Below are 22,468 nucleotides of genomic sequence, written 5' to 3' on the forward strand. Positions count from 1 at the left end.
TGCGATCATATGATAGAGACTGTCTGTTAATATTTAAGCGCAATAAAGTGGTCCTGAAATTACAGCGTCATCTTAATCAATTCCAGTTGTTTAGACACAAATGCTAACTTTACATTGAGTATTAAGAAGCATATCTATGCGGTCTTACAAGGCAAAGTTATTTTGGGCTGAACTGTTACCTATTTAATGTTTTAAAGGTAATGAACTTCAACTTCAATGTATCAAGACTTTATTTTACAAAGTGCAACGGCAGCGTTTCTGAAGACAGACAGACATAGATAGATAGATCTTCATGCGTTTTAAATTGAGGATGATTTACATAGGCTGGGTGTAATTTTTCTTGTTGGCCTAGCAAGTAATGCAAATGTGCTGTAGTTTATTCCTATTATGTTCTGCGTTGCGACGCTGCCTGTCGCGCATGCGCAGTGCGCACTGCTCAGAGGACGTGAACGAATCGAGTCAGAAGAGAATCACATGATTGAAGGAAGAAAAAAAACGGTCACGTGATCACCAGCCGTCTGCCATTCACGTGATTCTCCTGCAGAATGACGGAAGTAGGAATGCGTCGCAGTAGTCTCTCAACAATGGCTTTCACCTCGGTTTTATTATTTATCTGCTCGATTTATAGCTGTTATGCTCAAGCGCCTCTGCTCATGTGGACCAGCGATGGGTACGTCACACGTTTGTATCTTGAATATTGTCTTCTGATTCACTTCTATAGTATAGTAACTCCAGAACACTGCTGGGCTCTTCTTCTATATGTTCAGGCAGCTAAACCAGAGAAAAGTGACATTCAGAAGCGTTTGGTAGAGGTTCATTACAGGGGACAATGTTTCAAGGCAGTCTGACTCTGTTTAGGGGAGTCGCAATCTAAATGATGTCTTTGTCAACACAGGTCCAACATGCCACATCTGGCTCAACCAACAGCTGGTCAGACAGTGTCTGGTGGACAGCTGGCGTCTTATCTGAAATCTGCCCTGTCCATAGCTCCACACAATGTGCTGCTCTTCCTACAGGATAAGGTAAAATGCCCCATATGTTTAAAATGCTTGGTAAAATAATGCCCCCGCAGTGCATTCTTGTGTTTTTAACTGCTATTTAGCATTTTAGACATTTAATTAGTCTTATAAACCAATATTTTCTAGTTATATTGCCATGTAAATAGTTTGAAACGATGAACAAAGTGGTGTATGCTGGAAACATGTCATCATAAAGGTAAGAATTCCCTTTAAAATCAGTTTCACACGTTCTCAAGTTCATTTCTGACATTACTGAAAAGCTTAACAATCGGATCAGTGTATTAGGAATGTTTTTTTACTATGTGGAACTACTAGTGAAGTAGTTTCCTCCTCTCAGACCTATATTGTTACTCTCATAGTGACTGGACTTGTCATTATAGTGTGACTTTGAGCCACAGTCTTACTTCCCCATCCATCTTCCCTTGGGCATACCAAGATTTCATTACCCTTGTACAATTTTGACCATCTGACTGATATAAGAGGATTTCTTTTGCTTTATTGCATTATTAAAAGTCAGAGATGTGAAACATTTTGACAAACGTGATTGATATTAAAAATGTATATGTGTTGTGTTGTTGTTAAAAAAAAACTGAAACCATATAAACCATCAGCGACTGAAATAAAACCAAACTAAAATAAATGAGAGCAAAATCTTATTATCTCAGTTAGTTGCCATGGCAGCATTTCTAAATTGTAAGTATTAAAATTGAATTGAAAACTTAAAATATCAATATAAAATATAATTCAAAATATTAATAAATAGAATAAGGGTTTTAAAATAATACTAAAATAACATAGATCTACATTATGCAACACCTATGGTTATTAAGTGATCTGATAAATAATAAAAACAAAAATTGTTGCTTGGAAGAAAAATAAATGTAAATGAAACTAAAATAAATTGGTCTAAAATAACTAAAATAAAAAGACTTAAGTAAATATGAAAACTTTTTAAATAAACTTAAAATGGAAACAGAAAATATAATAATAAAAACGGTTCATTCAAAATGGGATTAAAAAACAAATAGTATCTCAGTGATATTAATGTAACCGACTTCTTGCCTGCTCCCCCCGCTTTATAGCTCAGTATGGAAGACTTCACTATGTACGGTGGAGTGTTTGGGAACAAGCAAGACAGTGCCTTTTTGAATGTAGAGGTAGGTGTGCTCTGTTTTATTTTTTATTCTGTAGGGATAGCACAACCAGATTTCTCTCAACATTCTCATCAACATTTCTGTCTCGGTATTCAAGTCAGCCCTTCAGACGTCCTCCAGTCCTCTGGTGTTGCCATCCCTAGACTGGTCTGCATCTCATTCTATCCTGGAACTCCTCCAGGGAGAGCTGGGCATCCCAGCAGTCCACATCGACCCCAGCACCCTGAAGGAAATCAAGCTGAACACAGCACAGCCTTCACTGCTGGCGGTCCATCTCCCTTACACTGCTGGGTAAGATGTTCTGTAATATTATTAATAATAATACAGTGTCTTACAAAAAGGGTTCAGATTCTTTTCATCTGAGAAACTTTCTGCAACACAGAAACTAAAATATAGTATTTTCAGCTGTTTCAGCAGTCATGCCAAAGTTATACATTTTGTGTTTCAGAGTACTTAAAAAAAAAAAAAAAAAGGTAAAATTAAGGAATTGATTAATGACTGAATGATTTTGCAAGGCACTCTGAGTTTCAATAATAATGTTACAAAATTTTACTTGATATTTCAAATAAAGCTTAAAAAAAAAAAAAAAATAAAATAAAAAAAAAAAAAATATATATATATATATATATATATATATATATATATATATATATATATATATATATATATATATATAATATTAGAAGAAAAACAAAGGCAAAAAAAACTAACAAAAATTAGATATTTCAGATATATATTACAAAAAAAAAAAACCCATAAGAATAATTTAAATGTTTATAAATACTATAATAGTATATAAATAACGCAAAAATAAAAGTTTTTTCTTTGTTTGAATGTCAGGGATCGGACAAAGGAATTGCTTTTGAAAAATGGTGAGTAGTTACCTTTTTTTTTATCAGGTTTGATGATGATTTTAGTATAATGATTGTGTATTGCTTTTTATGGCTTGATTCTTTCTAACTTGATGCCATGTGTTTGTCAGTATTGTTGTATTCTAGTATAGGATGTAAGATTTCTTTTCTGATTAGATGCGATCATTGGCGAGGTCCTCGACATGTTCAAATCTCAGGATGTGCCTTACACTGCTGTATACACCGGCCTGAAGCCTTCTAGAGTAAGTCCTCACCTTTTCCTTACATTTACATTAATTCATTTCACAATGCTTTTATCCAAATAAGGAAAATCACAAGGACAAAATTTGTATGTACTGCAATTTTGTTCTTTCACATTATGTTCCTTTTTATTTGAGACGCTAAAATTCACAACAGCTTTGATGAAAGAAACCCTGAACAAAAATATTTTTTGTAATTTTTCCTTCTGTTGTAGGTCATTGAGGACACCCCAGTAATGGCAGAACATTCTGTGGGTCGATCTCTACTTCAGGCACCGTCAGAGTCACCTGTGAAACCCCCACTTGTGGTCAACAGCGCAGAGGGGAAGCCCTGCATCCTACTGTGGGCCGACACTCTCCTCGCTACTTACTCTGGGATCCAGGTTGATCTGGCAAGAAGCATTTTTAATGGTTCTGCTAACGTCACTGGTTCTGTGTGTAATAATACACTCTCAAGGTCAGAATCACAACAAAGCAGAATCTAGTATACATTTCCATATTTTTCCATGAAAGTATAAAATGATTTGTTTTTCAGACTCGTCCTTAATTACCAAAATGTTCTGAATTTGCGATCCCTCCGGCTTATGTGAGTATTCAACACACAATCCTTCATTCATATATATTATTTTATATAGATTTTGAAGAAAAGGATTTACTGCAATTGTTAGAAATGAAGAAAAAATGTAATTTTAACTTGTATTTATAATAGCTGTGACATTAAGTTACAAAAGTTAAAAGCTTTGGCCTAATGATCTGTGTTGTTGTATTATTGTATCGTAACAATATATTGTCACACCCTTAATTTGTGATACTTCCCCAAAGCTTCTCTATGCGCAAGATCTTCTTTCCTGTATCTGCTCGTGACTGGTCAGTGGTGGAGCAGGTGGTGCTGGAGTATGACGGGCAGAGGGCCATCTTTAACGCCAGCAGGGGGATCTATTCTCCTGCAGAGTATTCTTTCCATTGCCAGAACGTGAGCAGCGCTCAGAGCCCCCTGCTGGTGCCCCGCAGTGCTACGGACAATGCTACCCAATGGACGCTGTCCTTCACTGATTTTCAGGTACTGTATCAGTGTGCTGTTTTGGACTGGTAGTGTTCAATGAGACTCATATACAGTATACCACAAAAACTCCACAATGATGCATCATGTTTTCCACAGATCCAAGGCTTCAACGTTACTGGTGAAAACTTCTCGTATGCTAGCGATTGTGCAGGATTCTTCACTCCAGGGATTTGGATGGGCCTGCTGACCTCTCTGCTCATGGTGTTCATTCTTACCTATGGCCTGCACATGATCATGCAGATTCGCACCATGGACCGCTTTGATGATCCAAAAGGCCCAGCGATTTCGGTGCCTCAGAGTGAGTGATTTGAGCCAAAAGCAACCAGAAACTTGTCATGTTGTCAAAATTTTAAAAACATACTTGATTTGTATGTATGTGGAAACTGATGTGTTTGATAATCAGGAATTTATCGATCTCGCATGAGTATTTGAGTGTTTTTAAGAGTATTTATAGTCAAAGGCAAACCATATTTTTCACATTTATTTTGATTTCCTGTAAAAATTGAAATTATTTTCATCTCTCCCTTATTACATTTGTAAATCTTTAATACTTTACAGTAAGGAACATGGGTTACCAATAAAAATGTTTTTTATTTTTGTAAATTTAACATTGGTCTAGATTAATAAATGCTGCAAAAAGTTGTTCATGATACCTAATGCATTAAATTGAACCTACACATTTCAGTACACATACAGTGCACATGCATGTTTCTCTGTCTACTGGTAAACTAGACAGACTCATGAATGCAATAACTTTTTTTTATCATGTTTTGCATTAGAACATCTTGTGGTGTTATTTTTTGGACTACTGTTATTTATTTTGTCTTATAAATCTGGTGGGTTTTTTTCTCATATTGTACTGGATTTGCATTTGTTTGGGTAGTTTGGCAAATTTAAAACTTGCCCATATTTCATCATTCCAAATGTACAATTTAAGTGCCTAAGATGGACCAGGCACTGCATGGAGAATGAAAAGTGCTAAATTATGATTTATTGGTTATTAGTCTAATAAAAGTGCCAAAAGTACCTAGTGTTTGTGTTTTCAATGGATAAAATGTTTTAATTAATTTGAGGTGCTCATCATTGTGTACAACATACAAAGATTGAATGGTTTCTAGGAGACGTAAATCTGTTTTTAAATGCAGTATAACTTGTCATAATTTTGCTGTTGGCTGTTAAGTTAATAGAAGTGAATATTTTTTAAAGCTCATTGGAGCAACATTGTCCATTCAAAATATGCCATGTGCAGTAGGATTCATGTTGAGTTTTATTTTACAGGGTGTTTTTTGGGCATTGTCATGAAACATACATTGTATAGACTGATTCAAATGAGCAGTTCATGTCACTAGATTTCCAATCGGAGTAGTGCATTACAATCATGTTATAAACATCAATTTTTCTAACGATTAAACTACAACTAAATTTATCAACCGATTGCTCCTTGTAACAATACTTTTAGAAGAAATGCAACATGGTTTATCGGCTGCCTGTTGACACAGGAAGCCGCTGTACTGGTTGACTATGAAATGTATCTACCAGTGGAGTTACTGGTATTACAAGGTCTAATATTACAACATCAGACTTTGCCAGACAGAATCAATGCTTAAAAGGCAGACCGGGTGTCAGGAGAACGACATGAGTGTGAGTAAATGACAATTAAAATTTTTGGTTAAACTATTCCATTAAGCCTGAAAATATCTAAAAACAAAAATAAAATGAACAAATGGAAACATGTATCAGTGTTCGGTTTAGATTGTGGAGCTTTAATTTTGAGACCTTCCAGGCAGGCAGACATCTCAGTGAAATACAGAATTACAAGAGGGGGACTTATATCAACTTTGCTGATTTTCAGAATTGGCACTGTCACAGAGCCATGCCAGTGCATTCCTTATATAAAAAGGCACCAAAAAAAAAAAAGTAGTGGTTCAAAACCATTACAAACGACACCTAATTGTTAAATTAAAATAATATGATACATTTTTGAAATTGCAAGCTGAGAAACACAAACACACAGAGAAAAAAAAACCACACTCATTTGGGGAAAAATGTTGCTGTTAAAAATAAATTACTATTTGACCAATTAAATAAAAATATTAGCTGAACTAAACTAGATTATTTTACATGACTGCAATTTGGCAAGAGCAAGTTAGGACAAATTATTAAAATTAGCAATCTTTTCCAAAAAGGGGGGAGGGGCAATTCCCAATAACAAAAAGCAATTAGGTCTCTAGGTAATTTGGTCTTAAATACTTTGGAAAAAATCTGTAAATCTTAATAAAACAGACAAAAGTAAATTACGTTTAACATCACTGAGATGAAAAGTTAACAGAATTGTCTTTTCTTCATTAGCTCTGTAAATCTTGAAGTCTGTAATTCGAGACCAACAGCAAAGCATTTCTATTGTAATTAGAAGCTATACAAATCCTGCTCAACACATCACATACAGCTCGATGACCCTTAACAAAAACCTCAGAATGAAAAAGCACTCCCAAGTACTTCAGCAGGATTTAACAGGACTTTTAACAGAAGTACTGGAAGGTTAATATGCACATGTTTTATCCCAATGAAAAGTAACCCCAAGCAAAATAAAAACAAAACATTAAGCATTGTACAACCTTTGGTTTTGTTTGCACAATGTGGATTCCTAAAAACTATGAAATAGTTACAAAACCAGACATTCAAATTTGGACTTTTTACATAAAATATTCATCCTGAATGTATCCATAATGTATTCATTGCCTTAATCAGGTAGGCAAGGGACATTCAGTGCATTTTTTTTGTCATGAAAGATGTACTCAGGAACAGCAACATCACTAAGAGAAGTGATGACTGTATTAACAGTGTTAAAAATTAAGAAATGACAAGCATACACTTTATAAAAGTGAAATCAACCTTAATTATGTGAAGACAGATCTGTTTTACAGGACAGAATGGAAAAAAAGTAAGAGACTGCAAAAAGGGAGTTATTCCAATTTAAGCTTGTCTTTTTAAAGCAACATTGGGTGTGATTATGGAGGAATTTGTTGAAGGAAATCTGTTTGCCTCTTGCTGGATTCTGGGAAGTGCGTTTATAAATGATATATATATTTGAAGGATTCTTTCCTTGGATTTCATCAAGGACAGCTTCATAGAGACCTGTAATTAGAGATGCAAAAATTATTTATGCATGACATTAAGAATTATATAAATGATAATATTCTATATTTAAAGCTATGAAACCTGGCAAAACCCATTTAGCTAGAAGAAAGAATAAGCCAAGTGTCTTGGCACTCAGGGTGGTTGATGAATAAATGACAATATGCATATGCATGTATGGATGTTAAACGCATGATAATGAAGAACCTTCAAAACTCAAAAATCCTACACTATCCTAGGCATTAACTGACTTGTTCTGAACTTCTTAAGCTTTAAAGAAGCTTTCTTTTTGGATTGATGGGCTTCTGACATCAGAAATCTGACCGGACATATTTAAATGTCAATAGTGCTTATCATATGTTCAGAAACTCTTTTGTGACATTTCAAGGATGAAGTAGATGACTTTTTGTCTTAGAGGGAGCTACATAGTTCCCATGGTCCTTACCAAGTGTGTGAGGGAGTTATAATGGTTGATCCTCCTCTTTTTCAACCTTTACATGTTCTGAGCTGCAATCCAAAAGGCCGGTAAAGATCAGCATGTGCATTGACTGATAGCTGGGTATATTAAACCTCAACCCAACACACATTTACAAGACCGCACCCCACTCTAAACATCGAAAACACCTCCACCAGGGGAACAAACAAAACAGCAAACTGCTTCCCATGTAGACTATCAGCATAAAGAGTTGCAAAAAGAAAATTTTGCAAAGTTGTTTTTCATGGGAATTTTTTTTTTCAATTGAATTTTTATGTACAATGAAGCAGTTTGCGGTTTGATACATTGCTGCATTTATATAGAATCACCTGCTCAAAAAAAAAGTGACAGTACACTGTCAGCATTCTCTGCTGAAAAGGATTTAAAGGTGCTGTATGTAAGACTTTGACTCTACTAAAGCATAAAAATACCATAATATGTTTGCAGATATTTAAGAAACAAACCAAGTTAACATACTTGTTTATCTGAAAAACAATGCCACAGTCAGTTATTCTCCTTTGAAAACGGGCCCGGAATGTCAGTGTTTGTTTTTGTTTGTGAATCACGCCCAACGCAAGTTTACTCAATTGTTTCAGGACGCCGGGTTGAAAGTTGGCTGAAACACAGCGCATTTCATTTCATTCACCATCAAGTGTGCTCATTCCTGTTAATGTCGTCAATCTGGCAACCTGCGTGTGGGTCAAGTCTGAGGACGAGGGGCTGGGTGAAAAAAAAACCTCTCCAATATTTTGAATTTGGACTGCAATACCTAGTTCAACCACTACAGCATCCTACATACAGCACCTTTAAACATTTCTTAAATCATCAAATACACAACCAAGATGAATCTCAACATTATATATTCTGATTTAAAACAAAAAATCAGAATACAGAATGCCCATGAAGCAATGTGAATGACATGCTAAAAAAAAACTATACAACTGATTATAAAAATACATTTAACTGCTAAATATTCAGAAATATGCATATATCTGGTAGTTATAAGTACTTTTAAGGTACATTCCAATCACCTGATGGTGAAAAGAACTGATTTTGAAAAGTGAACATCTACAGTATTCACAGGGGCACTGTGAATAGAATCACAGCTTGAGGGGGTAGTTGGAGGGACACTGATTCAATTATGTCATTTGCAATGCTTCATGGGGGCAGAGGTTCCTTTGCAAGGTGGCGTTCTCTGAAGATTTAGGAGTAGTCTAGTTCTATACCAGGGAATAGTCACCACCTTTGCAGCTCTGAGCTGCAATCCAAAGTCAGCATGTGCATGATAAACAACTGGTATATTAATCATAAACCTCAAAGGCATCTCCATTTCCCATGGAACCTTTTAAATGTTCTGCAACCACTGAATGTAAAGTATTAATTTATTACCCAATATGACAGAGTGAGAACAAGAGCCTAGAACACATAAGAAGCAACTGTGACAGTGCAGATAACTTACCGTTTCTTACGATAGTTGACATACACAAGGCTCACCACGGCAACAACAATTCCTAAACAAAAAGGAATTGCATTACAAATGATAAACCTTGATTAATAAAAAAGGGATCAAATTCTTATTCTAGTAACATCAGAACCCTACATGAAAACACAACAAAACTAATTTTCTTGAATATTTGACAAATAATACAAAACCGATACTGTGTGACAGTTGACTGAAATTGGCCAAAATTAATTCATTTTCTGTGATTTTGTTAGTGTGTGTGTGTGGGGGGGGGGATTTTAAATGTCTCTAATGAAATTCTACTTGGGTTGTTGGTTACCATTGATCTGTCTAACTAACTGGACTGCTCACTCATTCTAGACTGTCATCAGGCATTGAAGCCACCAGAAACTTTCAAGTGGCCATACCACTATTCCTAATTGACAGAGGGCATAATTGACAGAGCCAAACCACTGACCTAAAAAAAAAACAAAAAAAACAATGACCTGATTTGCAGAGTTTCAGTGGCACAGGATTAGTTTTAGTATACATGTTACTTATGTTGTATCAGGAATGTTTATGGTCTTTTTGCCCAGGAAAAGAGATATGCTGAAATTGTTAAGGTGGTGTCTGCTGGACACTACTGACACGGGTAATTTACCAAACAAAAAATGTATTTGTGAACGTACACTTAACAGTCAAACGTTTTTGAACAGTAATATTTTTCATGTTTTTTTTTAAATAATCTCTTCTGCTCACAAAGCCTGCATTTATTTTGCTGAATTTTTTGCATCATTACTCCAGTCACATGTATAGTCATAAATAATTTTAATATACTGATTTTCTACTCAAAACACTATTATTATTATTGTTGTTGTTGAAAACAGCCAAGAAGAATTTATTCAAGTTTCTTTGATGAACAGAAAGCTCAAAAGAACAGCATTTATCTGAAAGTAAAATCTTTTGTAACATTAAAAATGTTTTTATCACTTTTATGGCATCCTTGCTAAATTATGAATGAAGGGACCTGAAATACATGTTTATTATACTTTTTTTCTCTCTCAATGCTATTTAAGCCAAGTGTGATAATCAGGTCAGACTTATTTTCCAGAAAACAGTCATTATCAAAAAGGAAAAATATAAATCAGATTCTCAGTTTCCTTGCATTTTGTATTATAAAAGATTTGATTAGATAAAAAAAAAAATACTAACTATGATTTAAGGGAACATCAGAAGAAACAAAATTCACTTTTGCTGTTTGAACATAAATGTGTGTTGGCAGTGCGTGTGTACACGACCACCCTAAAATGCTAAAAAACTTTTTGTTGTTGAATGCAATGATGAACATTATAATCGTCATTTAATCCCGACATTAGAGTCACTAAAGACACATAAGTTTTTTTTTGTTTATGAAGGGAATGCATCCCCCCAATCTTTTTCCTCTTTTCAGTCATTCTTTTTTTTGTATGTGTTGAAAATTAGTCTTTCATGTTAAATTTAATCTGTAAGTGACGTGACATACAGCCAAGTATGGTGACCCATACTCAATTTGTGCTCTGCATTTAACCCATCCAAAGTGCAAACACACACACACACACTGTGAACACACACCCGGAGCAGTGGGCAGCCATTTGTGCTGCGGCGCCCGGGGAGCAGTTGGGGGTTCGATGCCTTGCTCAAGGGCACCTAAGTCGTGGTATTGAAGGTGGAGAGAGAACTGTACATGCACTCCACCCACCCACAATTCCTGCCGGCCCAGGACTAGAACTCACAACCTTTCTAACCATTAGGCCACGACAACATTTTATTTATAAAAAGCATCATCATTGTATGGAAGAGAGGGGTTTGGTGAGCAGAACTCATTAGCATTTAAAGGGACATGCACCAAAATGGGTCACTGTGAACAGAGCTGTTTTAAAAAATGGTAAAAAAAAGTGTAATTTTACATTAGCATTGCGAAATTTTAACCAAAGTATGTTATACTTTTCATTAACACCCTAAAGAATCATACCAACTTGTGGAAAATGGGCATCTGAGGTCTCTTTTAAAGCCCAACACTGCATCAACTTAACTGACTTTTTGATCGTGTGTAATAAAAAGGTGGTATAGAACATGTAGAAAATCAGGTGAATTATGAAGACTCTGACTTACCCAAAACTACACAAATAACTACTATTGCCCATGTAGCTGCAAAAAAAAAAAATTAAAATGAGTTGTAAGACCAAATTAATAGCACAAGACATATCATAAATTACAAATCACTTCGTAACCCTTATAACTAAATTAACCTCGCCCCATAGGCAAACTGCCATCTAAAAGAAAGCTACAATGCCCAACCAGAAATATGATATGACCTTCAGAATGCTCAGAAACCAGCATATTATATACAATTATCAAATATGATATTCCAATGGTTTCATCCATTTCAGATTAAAAAGAATAAGGAGCCAAGGTTATCTGTTTCTGACAAGAGGAATCAGCCTTTCATTGAATAGTATAGTTAAAAAAGGTTTTTTTTAAAAAGTTACTTACGGAAACTTGAGCCTTCTGTGGAAGAAAAATACAGTTAGGAAAGAGTAAAAAAGAAGGACATTTCTGAAGATTCAAATACATGGGTAATCTACATGGAGTAGATTATAAAAAAAATAAAATAAAAAAAGACAGGAAAGATACAGTGGACGGATAGAGTTTAAACAGTTACCAGATGAATAATTGCTCTCTCATACTAAGAAAAAGAGTTTCTCTAATAGACCCATAATGAAGAATATGACATTAAGATGTGGTTAGAAAGCAAAAAAAGAATCCTTCTGCAGTAAAACTGACATTTAATTATGTAAAACTGTGAAATATTGGAAAATACAATAAAAAAGCCAAAAAGGCAATATAGTTTTCTCAGAAAAAGTGCCAATATCATAGAATGCTACACAGTAGATTTGTGCCGATAGACGATTGTATCATGTCACCTGTGGCTGATGCCTTTGACGATAGCAGGATGATAATTTATCATTATTATTATTATTATTATTATTATTATTATTACTATTATCAGGGTAGTAATACCATGCAATTAATGTTATGGCTTATTTGTTGCATTATATTTATTTTTATTCCTTTCTACAGTTTTGCTTATTATTATAACCAATAACACACGATTATGCTGAGCTTATGAATGCAATGGCCAATCAGAGGCGTTCAGATGAGTAAATCCCTGAACAGTGATGACTGAACAGAGACCTGACTGAATTCTTACTCACAAGTTCTCTCATCATAAACAACAAAGTGCAGATTTACGTGCAATGTAAGCAGCTTATAAGAGATTTATTCATCACACAGTCTAGATTTACTTTTTTTTAACGGTAGTGTTTTTAAAATGCATAACCTTGCGCTAGACTGAGCTTGAGATGATGTTTTTTGGTAATGCAACATTCTTTGCTCATTTTCCTCAGGTGTTTTTTGAAGAACTGAGGAAATGTAAGCATTATAATTAGTAACTTACGATGTTTCCATTAATTTGTTATCACGTTAAATACAAATTCAATCATATTGAAAACATTAGGCTGCTTTTAGCCTTATGCTGGAGTTGGTTCACTTTCCGGCAATGAAACAAAGTAAATAAATCATACATTAAATAAATAAATACATTTCAGATAAAAATTCAAAAGAACCAATGTGACAGGGGATCGGCTCAAGCAAATGACAAAAAAAAAAAAAAAATACTTACTTGTGTTTTCATCTGTTTTTCCTATGTGAAAGAAAAATAACACAGTTAGGAAACTGCCAACAGATGGATAATCTAGATGAAGTAGACTTATAAAAAAAAAAAAAAAAAAGTAATTGATAGGAAAGATACAGAAGGACAGAAAGTAAAAAAAACAAAAACAAAACAGATATAATTACTTTCTCATGATAAATAAAAATAAAGTATTCCTCTAACAGTACCATTATGAAGAGCTAATAACATAATGTTGTCATAAAATGAAACAAGAACCTTTCTGTAGCAGATCTGACATTTAATAACATAAATGAATAATGGCCAATTTTTAAAAAAAAGCCACAAAGGTATCAAGTCGTCAGTGAAAGCGCCAAAATCACAAAATGCTACACTGTTATTTATTCTTCGAGTTAGTAGATATTAAAGTGAAGTTACATTTTTAAATGGCAATAATATGGAGAGTTGTACGGACAGCTGCTCATTTATAATTGTATTAAGGGGAAAGTGTTTAAATATAGAATGATTCATTCACTGGTCCTACAAAATTTAAATCTAAAGCATTATAATTCTGTTAAGTTAGTCAAAATTATCTAGCATTTTGTATCAGGATTACACTTGTTAAAAGTGTCATTTATATGTATGCTGTGTAAAAGTGTGCAGATGATGGCTTCCCCAGCTGAATCTTGGTTCCTCTCAAGCTCTTTTCTTCATCTACTTAAACATCATAGAGCTTTCCTTGCTACCATTTTGTAAAGCACTGCTCTTAGTTAAGCTGCTTTAGAACGGTGAGTATTATTGACCAATAATTCTGTGCCGTATTAACAAACAAAAGAGAACTTCACATTAAAATATCTTCCTCATTCACAACACATTCCATCGCTGTATAAGACATTCATCCAACCTTTCGCCAATGTCAGCAAACTTGAGACATTTTCTTACTCTTTTACTGTATATGAAATATACTAACCACCCAGATTGTCAGCCTTCTCTCTCTTTTTTTTGTAGACTAATAATAAGATGTAGTATGCTATTGGAATGTTACTGGTGAAAGACATGTTTGTGGAAACATTTGAAAACAGATTTACATGCATAAATCTGGCCTCCAGTATACATGGTTAGTGAATGTGCTGTGAAAAGTGCAATACAAATTAACTGAATTATAGCAACTACCTTTAGGACTATTTCAGATTGTCTCTACAGACCGATCAAAGCAGACATTAGAAAGTAGAGCATATATTGCCACTTTTATTCCCAATTGATTGAGTTTTTTTTTTTTGTGGTGTGTGTGTGTGTGTGTTGGTGGGGGGGGTTCGTGTTGCAATATTTATAATCCCATGCCTGAATGTGTTGGCTAAAAAATTCCAGATCTAAACTGTTGGCCATAATTTTCTCATAAATGTTAAGAAATGTCTGAACATCACTACAGAAAGTTTCTGAGCTCTCTCCTTCTGGATCTTAAAGTTGTTAACTCTAAATCAGAGCAATAAGGAGAACATTAATGTGTATCTAATAATTTTTATAATAAAGTATACATTTATAAGACAATACCCTTCTTGGATGTTATGGAAACAGTGGAAGTCACAGCGGTTGTGGTAGTCGTGGTAGATAGAGCTGAGAGTCAACATATGCATTAAGTTAGAGAGTTACAAATGGGAGTAAAAGAAGTCTTGATAATCCCTGAAATACAACCATGCTTGAAGAGAGAGAGATAAGAAACTTTCTAAAGGTTTCTTCAGAGATACATGAAAGAAAAGGACATGTAAACTGGTTTTTAAATCAAGACTTGGTATAATGTGAAAAATTGTATTTGTTGGCATTTTGGTCACTTTATTCAAAACTCCAGTAAACAGATCAGTAAAGCTAAATTTTTAATGGCAATAATATGGAGAGTTGTACGGATAACGGCTCATTTATAATTGTATTAAGGGGAAAGTGTTTAAATATAGAATGATTCATTCACTGGTCCTACAAAATTTAAATCTAAAGCATTATAATTCTGTTAAGTTAGTCAAAATTATCTAGCATTTTGTATCAGGATTACACTTGTTAAAAGTGTCATTTATATGTATGCTGTGTAAAAGTGTGCAGATGATGGCTTCCCAAGCTGAATCTTGGTTCCTCTCAAGCTCTTTTCTTCATCTACTTAAACATCATAGAGCTTTCCTTGCTACCATTTTGTAAAGCACTGCTCTTAGTTAAGCTGCTTTAGAACGGTGAGTATTATTGACCAATAATTCTGTGCCGTATTAACAAACAAAAGAGAACTTCACATTAAAATATCTTCCTCATTCACAACACATTTAAGAGCATGATTTTTTTTCTTAATCTTGTTGTAATGTAAATGAGTATCCTAACTGAGCAACCGTGTGCCTGAGGTTATTAATCTGCATCCATCCAAGCTTTCCTTTACAGCCTTTCGCCAATGTCAGCAAACTTAAGACATTTTCTTACTCTTTTACTGTATATGAAATATACTTAAAGTTAAATATCCATGCATAAAAGTAACATAAACCACCCAGATTGTCAGCCTTTTCTCTCTTTTTTTTTTGTAGACTAATAATAAGATGTAGTATGCTATTGGAATGTTACTGGTGAAAGAAATGTTTGTGGAAACATTTGAAAACAGATTTACATGCATAAATCTGGCCTCCAGTATACATGGTTAGTGAATGTGCTGTGAAAAGTGCAATACAAATTAACTGCATTATAGCAACTACCTTTAGGACTATTTCAACAGACAGATCAAAGCAGACATACTGAAGTAGTACTTCTATGAAATTAGAGCATATATAGCCACTTTTATTCCCAATTAATAGGAGTTTTTTTTTGTGGTGTGTGTGTGGGGGGGGGAGGGTTGGCAAAAAAATTCCAAATCTAAACTGTTGGCCATAATTTTATCATAAATGTTAAGAAATGTCTGAACATCACTACAGAAAGTTTCTGAGCTCTCTCCTTCTGGATCTTAAAAGTTGTTAACTCAAAATCAGAGCAATTAGGAGAACATTAATGTGTATCTAATAATTTTTATAATAAAGTTATAAGACATTACCCTTCTTGGAAGTCACAGCGGTTGTGGTAGTCGTGGTAGATAGAGCTGAGAGTCAACATATGCATTAAGTTAGAGAGTTACAAATGGGAGTAAAAGAAGTCTTGATAATCCCTGAAATACAACCATGCTTGAAGAGAGAGAGATAAGAAACTTTCTAAAGGTTTCTTCAGAGATACATGAAAGAAAAGGACATGTAAACTGGTTTTTAAATCAAGACTTGGTATAATGTGAAAAATTGTATTTGTTGGCATTTTGGTCTCTTTTTAAAAAAAAAACTAGTAAACAGATCCACTACTATTTTAGTTACTATAAGATAATTACTCATTTACATCTTTTGAACCGCTTGAATGTAATTACTTAGAGTCACTAAAACTTTGTCAAAAAACAATACAATAGTGTTTGTGTGTGTGTATGTATATATATATATATATATACACACACACACACGACAACTTTCACTTTGGGTAAACTGTTCCTTTACAGCATACAGTCATGCATTAATAAAATAAATCAATCCAGTCTTACCATTGCAACTTGGTTCTTCAGGGTCCCATCCATTTGCTCGACAAACAATATAAGCTTCTCCTTTCATTTCATAGCCATCTTCACATTTATATTGTATGAAGTTACCCAGTTTGTAGGGAGGTGATTTTCCACCAATTCTTTTTGCGTTAGTAACTGTAGGTGTTGGACACCCATCTGGGAAAAAAAGAAAAGAAAATGTTAATTTAAAAGAAGATAATTGATCAATAAATATTTAATTCATTAACTGGAATCAACTCAACTTTTTTTTTTCTTCATCTCTTGACTGCCATTTCAACTATAACTTACCAAAACATTTCGGTGGATCTGGTTTAAAGGTACCATCCTCAGAACAATGAAGTGTTGATTGCCCAATAAGATTAAGTCCTGGGTTGCATCTATAGGAGACTGCATCTAAATAATCATAACTCTCCAAAGGCACTTCTACAAGTTCTCCATTTTCTATAGCTAGAGGTGGTGAACATTTCACCGCTAAAGAGAAAAACATATCCAGGTGAATAGGTAATTCTTTATAATTTTTTTTCTAATCCTCTTTTAATACAAATTTGGAAATTGTTTTGTGCTCTTCAATATCATATTTGATTGAAATGTAAGAATTGACATACGTTCACAGACAGGATCTCGGCCATCCCATCCGCCGTCTCTACATGTTCTTGTTGTTTCTTTACCCGCTAGCATGTATCTGAAAACAATGATTCTCCTCTTACCAAATACTCAAACACAGCTCACAATCTAAATTCTATATGGTTTAAAACACACTTAATCCAGCACAAAGAAAGTGACTTTCACTTACCCTTTATTACAAACTGGTTTAGCAGTGTCACCAAATAAATTTCCACTCATTTCATATCTCCCATTAAGAAAATCCTGAAGGCTTCCACAGGATTTTCCTGTAATGTACAGTATTCAAGATATTGACTGATTTAGAATTAGTGCTCTCTAAATACTGTAATCTGTAATAAAATAATCATTAGTGTTGCTTTATTACATGATACAGGGATTGATTTTAAGAGGAAATGTGTGATACTGTGAAGCTTCCTGCTGTCAGCGGCAAAACCACTGTGAGCTATCTAATGAATTTTAAGCTACTTTATGACTTGTCCTATAACATACATCTTTTCACATGTCTAAATTAGACAAAAGGCATTTTAGAGAAATTTACAAATGTAAGGTTCTTAACATATTTAATGTCAGTACATACTTGTGCAATTGAGTTCCAGATTTGTCCACTGGGTTCCCTTACAGGTAACTGATTTAGATGCTCCTGAGTTAACTGGCCTGTGTCCAATCTCACACTGAAATGTTACAGTGGATCCATCTGAGAAACTTTGAGTCGAGAGATCTGCTGTTAAAATGACATTTCTTGATGCAAAAGAAGGCTGTGTGCATTGCGCTGTGGAAATAAACACACCACATATACTTTAAAGTAATCTGATGTAGTTCTATTTTGATCATCATCATTCTTACTGTTAATACAACTTCTGCTCCGTTCTATATGAAGTTATTTTTGATTCAAAACAACTGAACACCTGTGGCAGTGCGATTTGTAGTTGTAGAGAAAAGCCACACATGTGTATCAGTAAATTTGAAGTCACAGAGAGAAATGTTTTAAGAGTTGCAAACCTGTAGCGTGAATTCATTAAATGAGAGTTGCTCACTTGTAGAATATTTTCTCAGAAATGTCTTGTATATTTTTCTAACACAAACACAAAGTACATAACTACATCTGCTTGAATCTGCAGTGATGAATTTCAAACACTGTTTTTCGCTTTCAAGTGACAAGTTTCGCGCTCTCCCTTTTGCACCGAGATATTTGGTTCAAAAGTGATTTGTGCATCTGTAGAGGTAGTGGGCGGGACTATTTAGAAATTACAGAATTTCAGCTAATCAGAAGAGCTACTGAGCCGGTAGATTTACGCCCCAAGCAGTTTTACGCCCCTGTTGTTCCTCATGCGTCCAGTAGGGGGATATAGTGTATATTAGTATATGAGCCCAGTCATATATAAGAACATCAGACCATATATATATATATATATATATATATATATATATATATATATATATATATATATATATATATATATGTATGATAGCAGCAGACCTTCTTGAAGCGATATGTATGAGGTATGTTAAATAATCTGCTAAAGTTATTGTTGTTGATTGTATTGTGTAATGATGCAACATTTATTATTTATAAAAGATTGATCAATTAAATATCAAGTGATATCAATTCAAAAGATGGGTCAATTTATTTCGAGAGGCAAAAGTACTTGATTGAGTCAGATGTTCTGTCTGACTCAAACTTAACTAACCACAGTCCATCATCAATGGACAAAAAAAAAGAAAAAAAAGAACATCAAAGTGGCTTGAAACTTTTTCCAAGTGTTCCATCAATATTGTTCATTGAAGATCAGGAGCGAATTGATGTTATATACACTCAGATAACTTCAATTCTGGACGGCACACCTACACACACCCACAGTGACCAGATCAGATTTATTATGGATGTCCCTTTTCCAGAGGTAGGTCTTGTGTGTTAGTTGTGCTCTGCATGGTATCATATTCACATTGTTTTTAATGTCAAATAGTTTATCCATAATGTTAGATCATTGCTATAAAATAATAGTTGTGTGCTTAATATAGAAAAGACACTTTTGATTTTGTTATTTTATTTTTATTTTATTGCTATTTTATTTATTTTTATCAGTGAGTGGGATCACTTTGACTGCAGGATAAAGAAACAATTAAAGAAGAGTGGCAAGCCATTGGGGTGTGTAAATGCGTTTTGCACCACATTCACTGCAGCAATCGTTTCAAAAATGTGAGCGTACGAGTTTCTAAATGTGTGATTTGTAGAATAGGATTTGTGCACCTGCAATGAAGAATTTGAGAAGGTGTAACTGTTGTGTTGTGTTTGTGGGAGAGAAAAAAAGTCTACAGGTTTGCAACTCTTAAAACATTTCTCTCTGTGACTTCAAATTTACTGATACACATGTGTGGCTTTTCTCTACAACTACAAATCGCACTGCCACAGGTGTTCAGTTGTTTTGAATCAAAAATAACTTCATAGTTCTATGCTTATATTTGGTAGAAATTAAATCTCAATGCTCAAAATGGTATAAGCTAATTAAAGTATGAGAACAGTTTTTATTTCATTTGTTGCTCATATTTTATCATCCACCCTCCTACCTCTTTTAAATAAAGCCCAAATGTTGTCAAGTTTAGCTCAATTGTCAGTTGTCAAGTTTAGCTAAGTAATGTTTGGGTAAAAACACAACAATGTCCAAAGCTACACACACTGGTGCTGACTACAACTGAACAAATCATGTGCTGAAGTTGTTTTCATACAGTTTTACCATTGTTATCAATGCAAAATGTATCAAGGTTACATAAATATGCACTAGGGACAAAAAACACATCTGCTGGCTAAGGTCATGATTAAATCGGTCCTGAAGGCATTACAAGGGCATCAATGAACAGCCCGAGTATATTGTTGCAGACTCATACATTGTAAAAAAAAATTATAATCTTCCCAACTCAAAATTTTCTAGTGACTGGTCACATCTAAAATTTTCAATTGGCCCAAGTGAAATTCTGTAAATGTAATTTTATCAATTGTAGCAATAGTCTGTTAACATTGGCTCAATGAGAAATAATTCGTTAAAACAATTGAAAAGAACTTCGTTTACCAACCCATGTTATTGGCCCAATTATACATTTTAAATTGTAGTAGCATTCCTTTTTAGTTTTACCTAAACTAAAAATGTATTTTGGTAAATTTATATTAGTAAAGCAACTTCATGGTATTGTTTATTCCCCGTTGCCCCAAAAGAAAAAAAACATATATATATTAAACACTCAAGCCATACTGCCACATTTTATTTAATACATTTTATTAAATCTACAACAGTATTGTGAAAATACCTTAAATGGTAAATACATTAAACATTTCTGCACAGTGGACCATAGTAGATAAAAATCATGCATTTCAATTCAGGATTCCAAGATACACAAAACTCATTAGACCTTAGATCTTATATTAACAAAACCACAATTATTTTAAAAACATGTATTATCAGTGTTTAGAGAAATTTCACTGACATTTTGGTATTTAGGTAATACATGTATGAAACTGCACTAACAATATTAAACAGTTAAATAATTTAAAATATTATGTTAATATTTGCTAAAGTGCAAAAACGTCAACACAACATAAAATGCAAGTAACAGGAGAGGGTTACTTTAAATATTCAGTGTAAATTTACTTGAATTTGTGTAAAACATTTACAAATATTTGAATCGCTGCAAAAGTCTGAAGTAAAAAATTACTTCAGGGTTGTGTTTAGTGTAATTTCATCTTAATATGAGCTCATGAAACTGCATCTTACTCATCAAATATTAAGCATGTAAACACATTTACAGATATATAGAAATCAGCAAAAAACATTCTCACAAAAGGTACTTTGAGCTTAAGGGTACTTCTCCTGTAATGTGAAATTTCACTTAGTTTTCCAATAATTTGCTCATCAGAGTTTGCACTTTTTTGCTGCACTCAGTTCCCATGTTCAAAAAGACCTTCTTAGGGGGCGTTCACATATCGCGCCTAAAAACGCGTGGAAAATGCCAGGCGCATCGTTTTCTCCTTCTTTCCAAAGCGCTCGGGCAGTTGCGCCCCTGAGGCGTCTGCCTTTGCTAAGCAACCATGACGTGCTCTCTGCATGAAGACGCGGAAATTTCAGCAAAGGATAAATGGATTTGCATACCGCACGCCTACATTGGAAATAATGAACTTGAGCGTGCAAAAGACGCGATATGTGAACGGCCCCTTAATGTATTCAAAAGTATATCTTAAGTCCTTGTTGTACTCCATGTTAAGTGCGTAGAGCATGCCAAAAAGGACAGTGAATGCACTCACAAAGCCTTCCATGTTTTCCAGGACAACTTCCTCTTCAAGGACAATTGCAACATTTACCACATCAGAGAGGGATCTTGAAATGGAACTGTTGCTGCTCACCACTTCAAGAATTGCCATGTTCATTCCAATTTTGTGATGCTCCAATGCCTCTGAACTCTGTAAAAAGCATAAAATAGCAATATTAATACTGACAGTGTATAAATCCAGAACAATACAGAACATCTTCATTCCCCATATTCTTGCTATTTAATAAAATATTAAAAAGTTCCCACTTTAAAATATATAGTGTGACCAGCTGATACAGACTTCTAAGAAATATAATTGACAATGTACAAAAAAAAAAATTAATTTTCATAAAAAAAAGTCAGTAATAAGATGAGAATTAAGAAAAACTACATAAATCAAAGTAATCTGATGTAAAATAACACTGGTTAGTCTTCATTGTAAAAATTAAATACAGATGAATGCTTACACTTACAAAATGTATTCAGTCAAGAAACATAATTAATAGCTAGTGTCTCATACATTTAACATAATCCCAATATAGTTTGACAAAATTATTTAGTTCAATAAATAGTAAATGAGATATTAGTATCATGCTAAATTAGTTTATAAAAGGCTATCATGAAACCAAGGTGTGAATTCACTGTTATTCTGCAAAATACAATGTTATGTAGGCTATGGAAAATATTGTAGCACACAGACTCTTCATAGTTGTGAAATTGCGGTTTGTTTTGCACCGGCAGTGATGGGGTTAACAAAGTAAGTTCGGAGAACAGTTCGGAGGACAGTGTTCATCTCATAGACTTCATTCTGATTAAAAGTTCGGAAATAGAGCTTCCCTTGTCCGT

At 34.1% G+C, this 22,468-nt stretch overlaps 2 protein-coding genes across 13 annotated transcripts in view; one reads left to right on the forward strand and one right to left on the reverse strand.

Annotated features, from left to right (window-relative positions):
- Positions 1 to 509: 509 nt before the first annotated feature.
- atp6ap1b (ATPase H+ transporting accessory protein 1b) lies at positions 510 to 5,373 on the forward strand. Its single transcript, XM_026243832.1, has 10 exons — positions 510 to 670; positions 896 to 1,022; positions 2,102 to 2,176; positions 2,271 to 2,464; positions 3,014 to 3,045; positions 3,202 to 3,287; positions 3,500 to 3,741; positions 3,820 to 3,870; positions 4,107 to 4,344; positions 4,444 to 5,373. The coding sequence occupies exons 1-10, from the start codon at positions 546 to 548 to the stop codon at positions 4,651 to 4,653; spliced, it is 1,380 nt and encodes a 459-aa protein (XP_026099617.1). The 5' UTR covers positions 510 to 545; the 3' UTR covers positions 4,654 to 5,373.
- Positions 5,374 to 6,089: 716 nt separating this feature from the next.
- The window catches only part of LOC113070510 (complement receptor type 1), a 47,158-nt gene continuing 30,779 nt past the window's right edge, over positions 6,090 to 22,468 (reverse strand). For 3 of the 12 annotated variants that reach the window (XM_026243823.1, XM_026243824.1, XM_026243819.1), the window contains 12 exons: positions 17,496 to 17,592; positions 17,308 to 17,384; positions 16,991 to 17,173; positions 16,685 to 16,858; positions 16,160 to 16,204; positions 14,659 to 14,721; positions 13,120 to 13,140; positions 11,931 to 11,945; positions 11,550 to 11,585; positions 9,417 to 9,468; positions 7,928 to 7,989; positions 6,090 to 7,482 (listed from right to left, as the gene is read on the reverse strand). In XM_026243823.1, coding sequence (XP_026099608.1) covers positions 7,944 to 7,989; positions 9,417 to 9,468; positions 11,550 to 11,585; positions 11,931 to 11,945; positions 13,120 to 13,140; positions 14,659 to 14,721; positions 16,160 to 16,204; positions 16,685 to 16,858; positions 16,991 to 17,173; positions 17,308 to 17,384; positions 17,496 to 17,592 — 809 coding nt within the window. In that variant the 3' untranslated portion in view covers positions 6,090 to 7,482; positions 7,928 to 7,943. The remainder of the gene's footprint in view (positions 7,483 to 7,927; positions 7,990 to 9,416; positions 9,469 to 11,549; positions 11,586 to 11,930; positions 11,946 to 13,119; positions 13,141 to 14,658; positions 14,722 to 16,159; positions 16,205 to 16,684; positions 16,859 to 16,990; positions 17,174 to 17,307; positions 17,385 to 17,495; positions 17,593 to 22,468) is intronic. The other 9 variants (XM_026243827.1, XM_026243820.1, XM_026243828.1 and 6 more) reach the window with 9 other exon arrangements.

This window comes from Carassius auratus, unplaced genomic scaffold, assembly GCF_003368295.1.
Source record: "Carassius auratus strain Wakin unplaced genomic scaffold, ASM336829v1 scaf_tig00004557, whole genome shotgun sequence".
Classification (NCBI taxonomy): domain Eukaryota; kingdom Metazoa; phylum Chordata; class Actinopteri; order Cypriniformes; family Cyprinidae; genus Carassius; species Carassius auratus.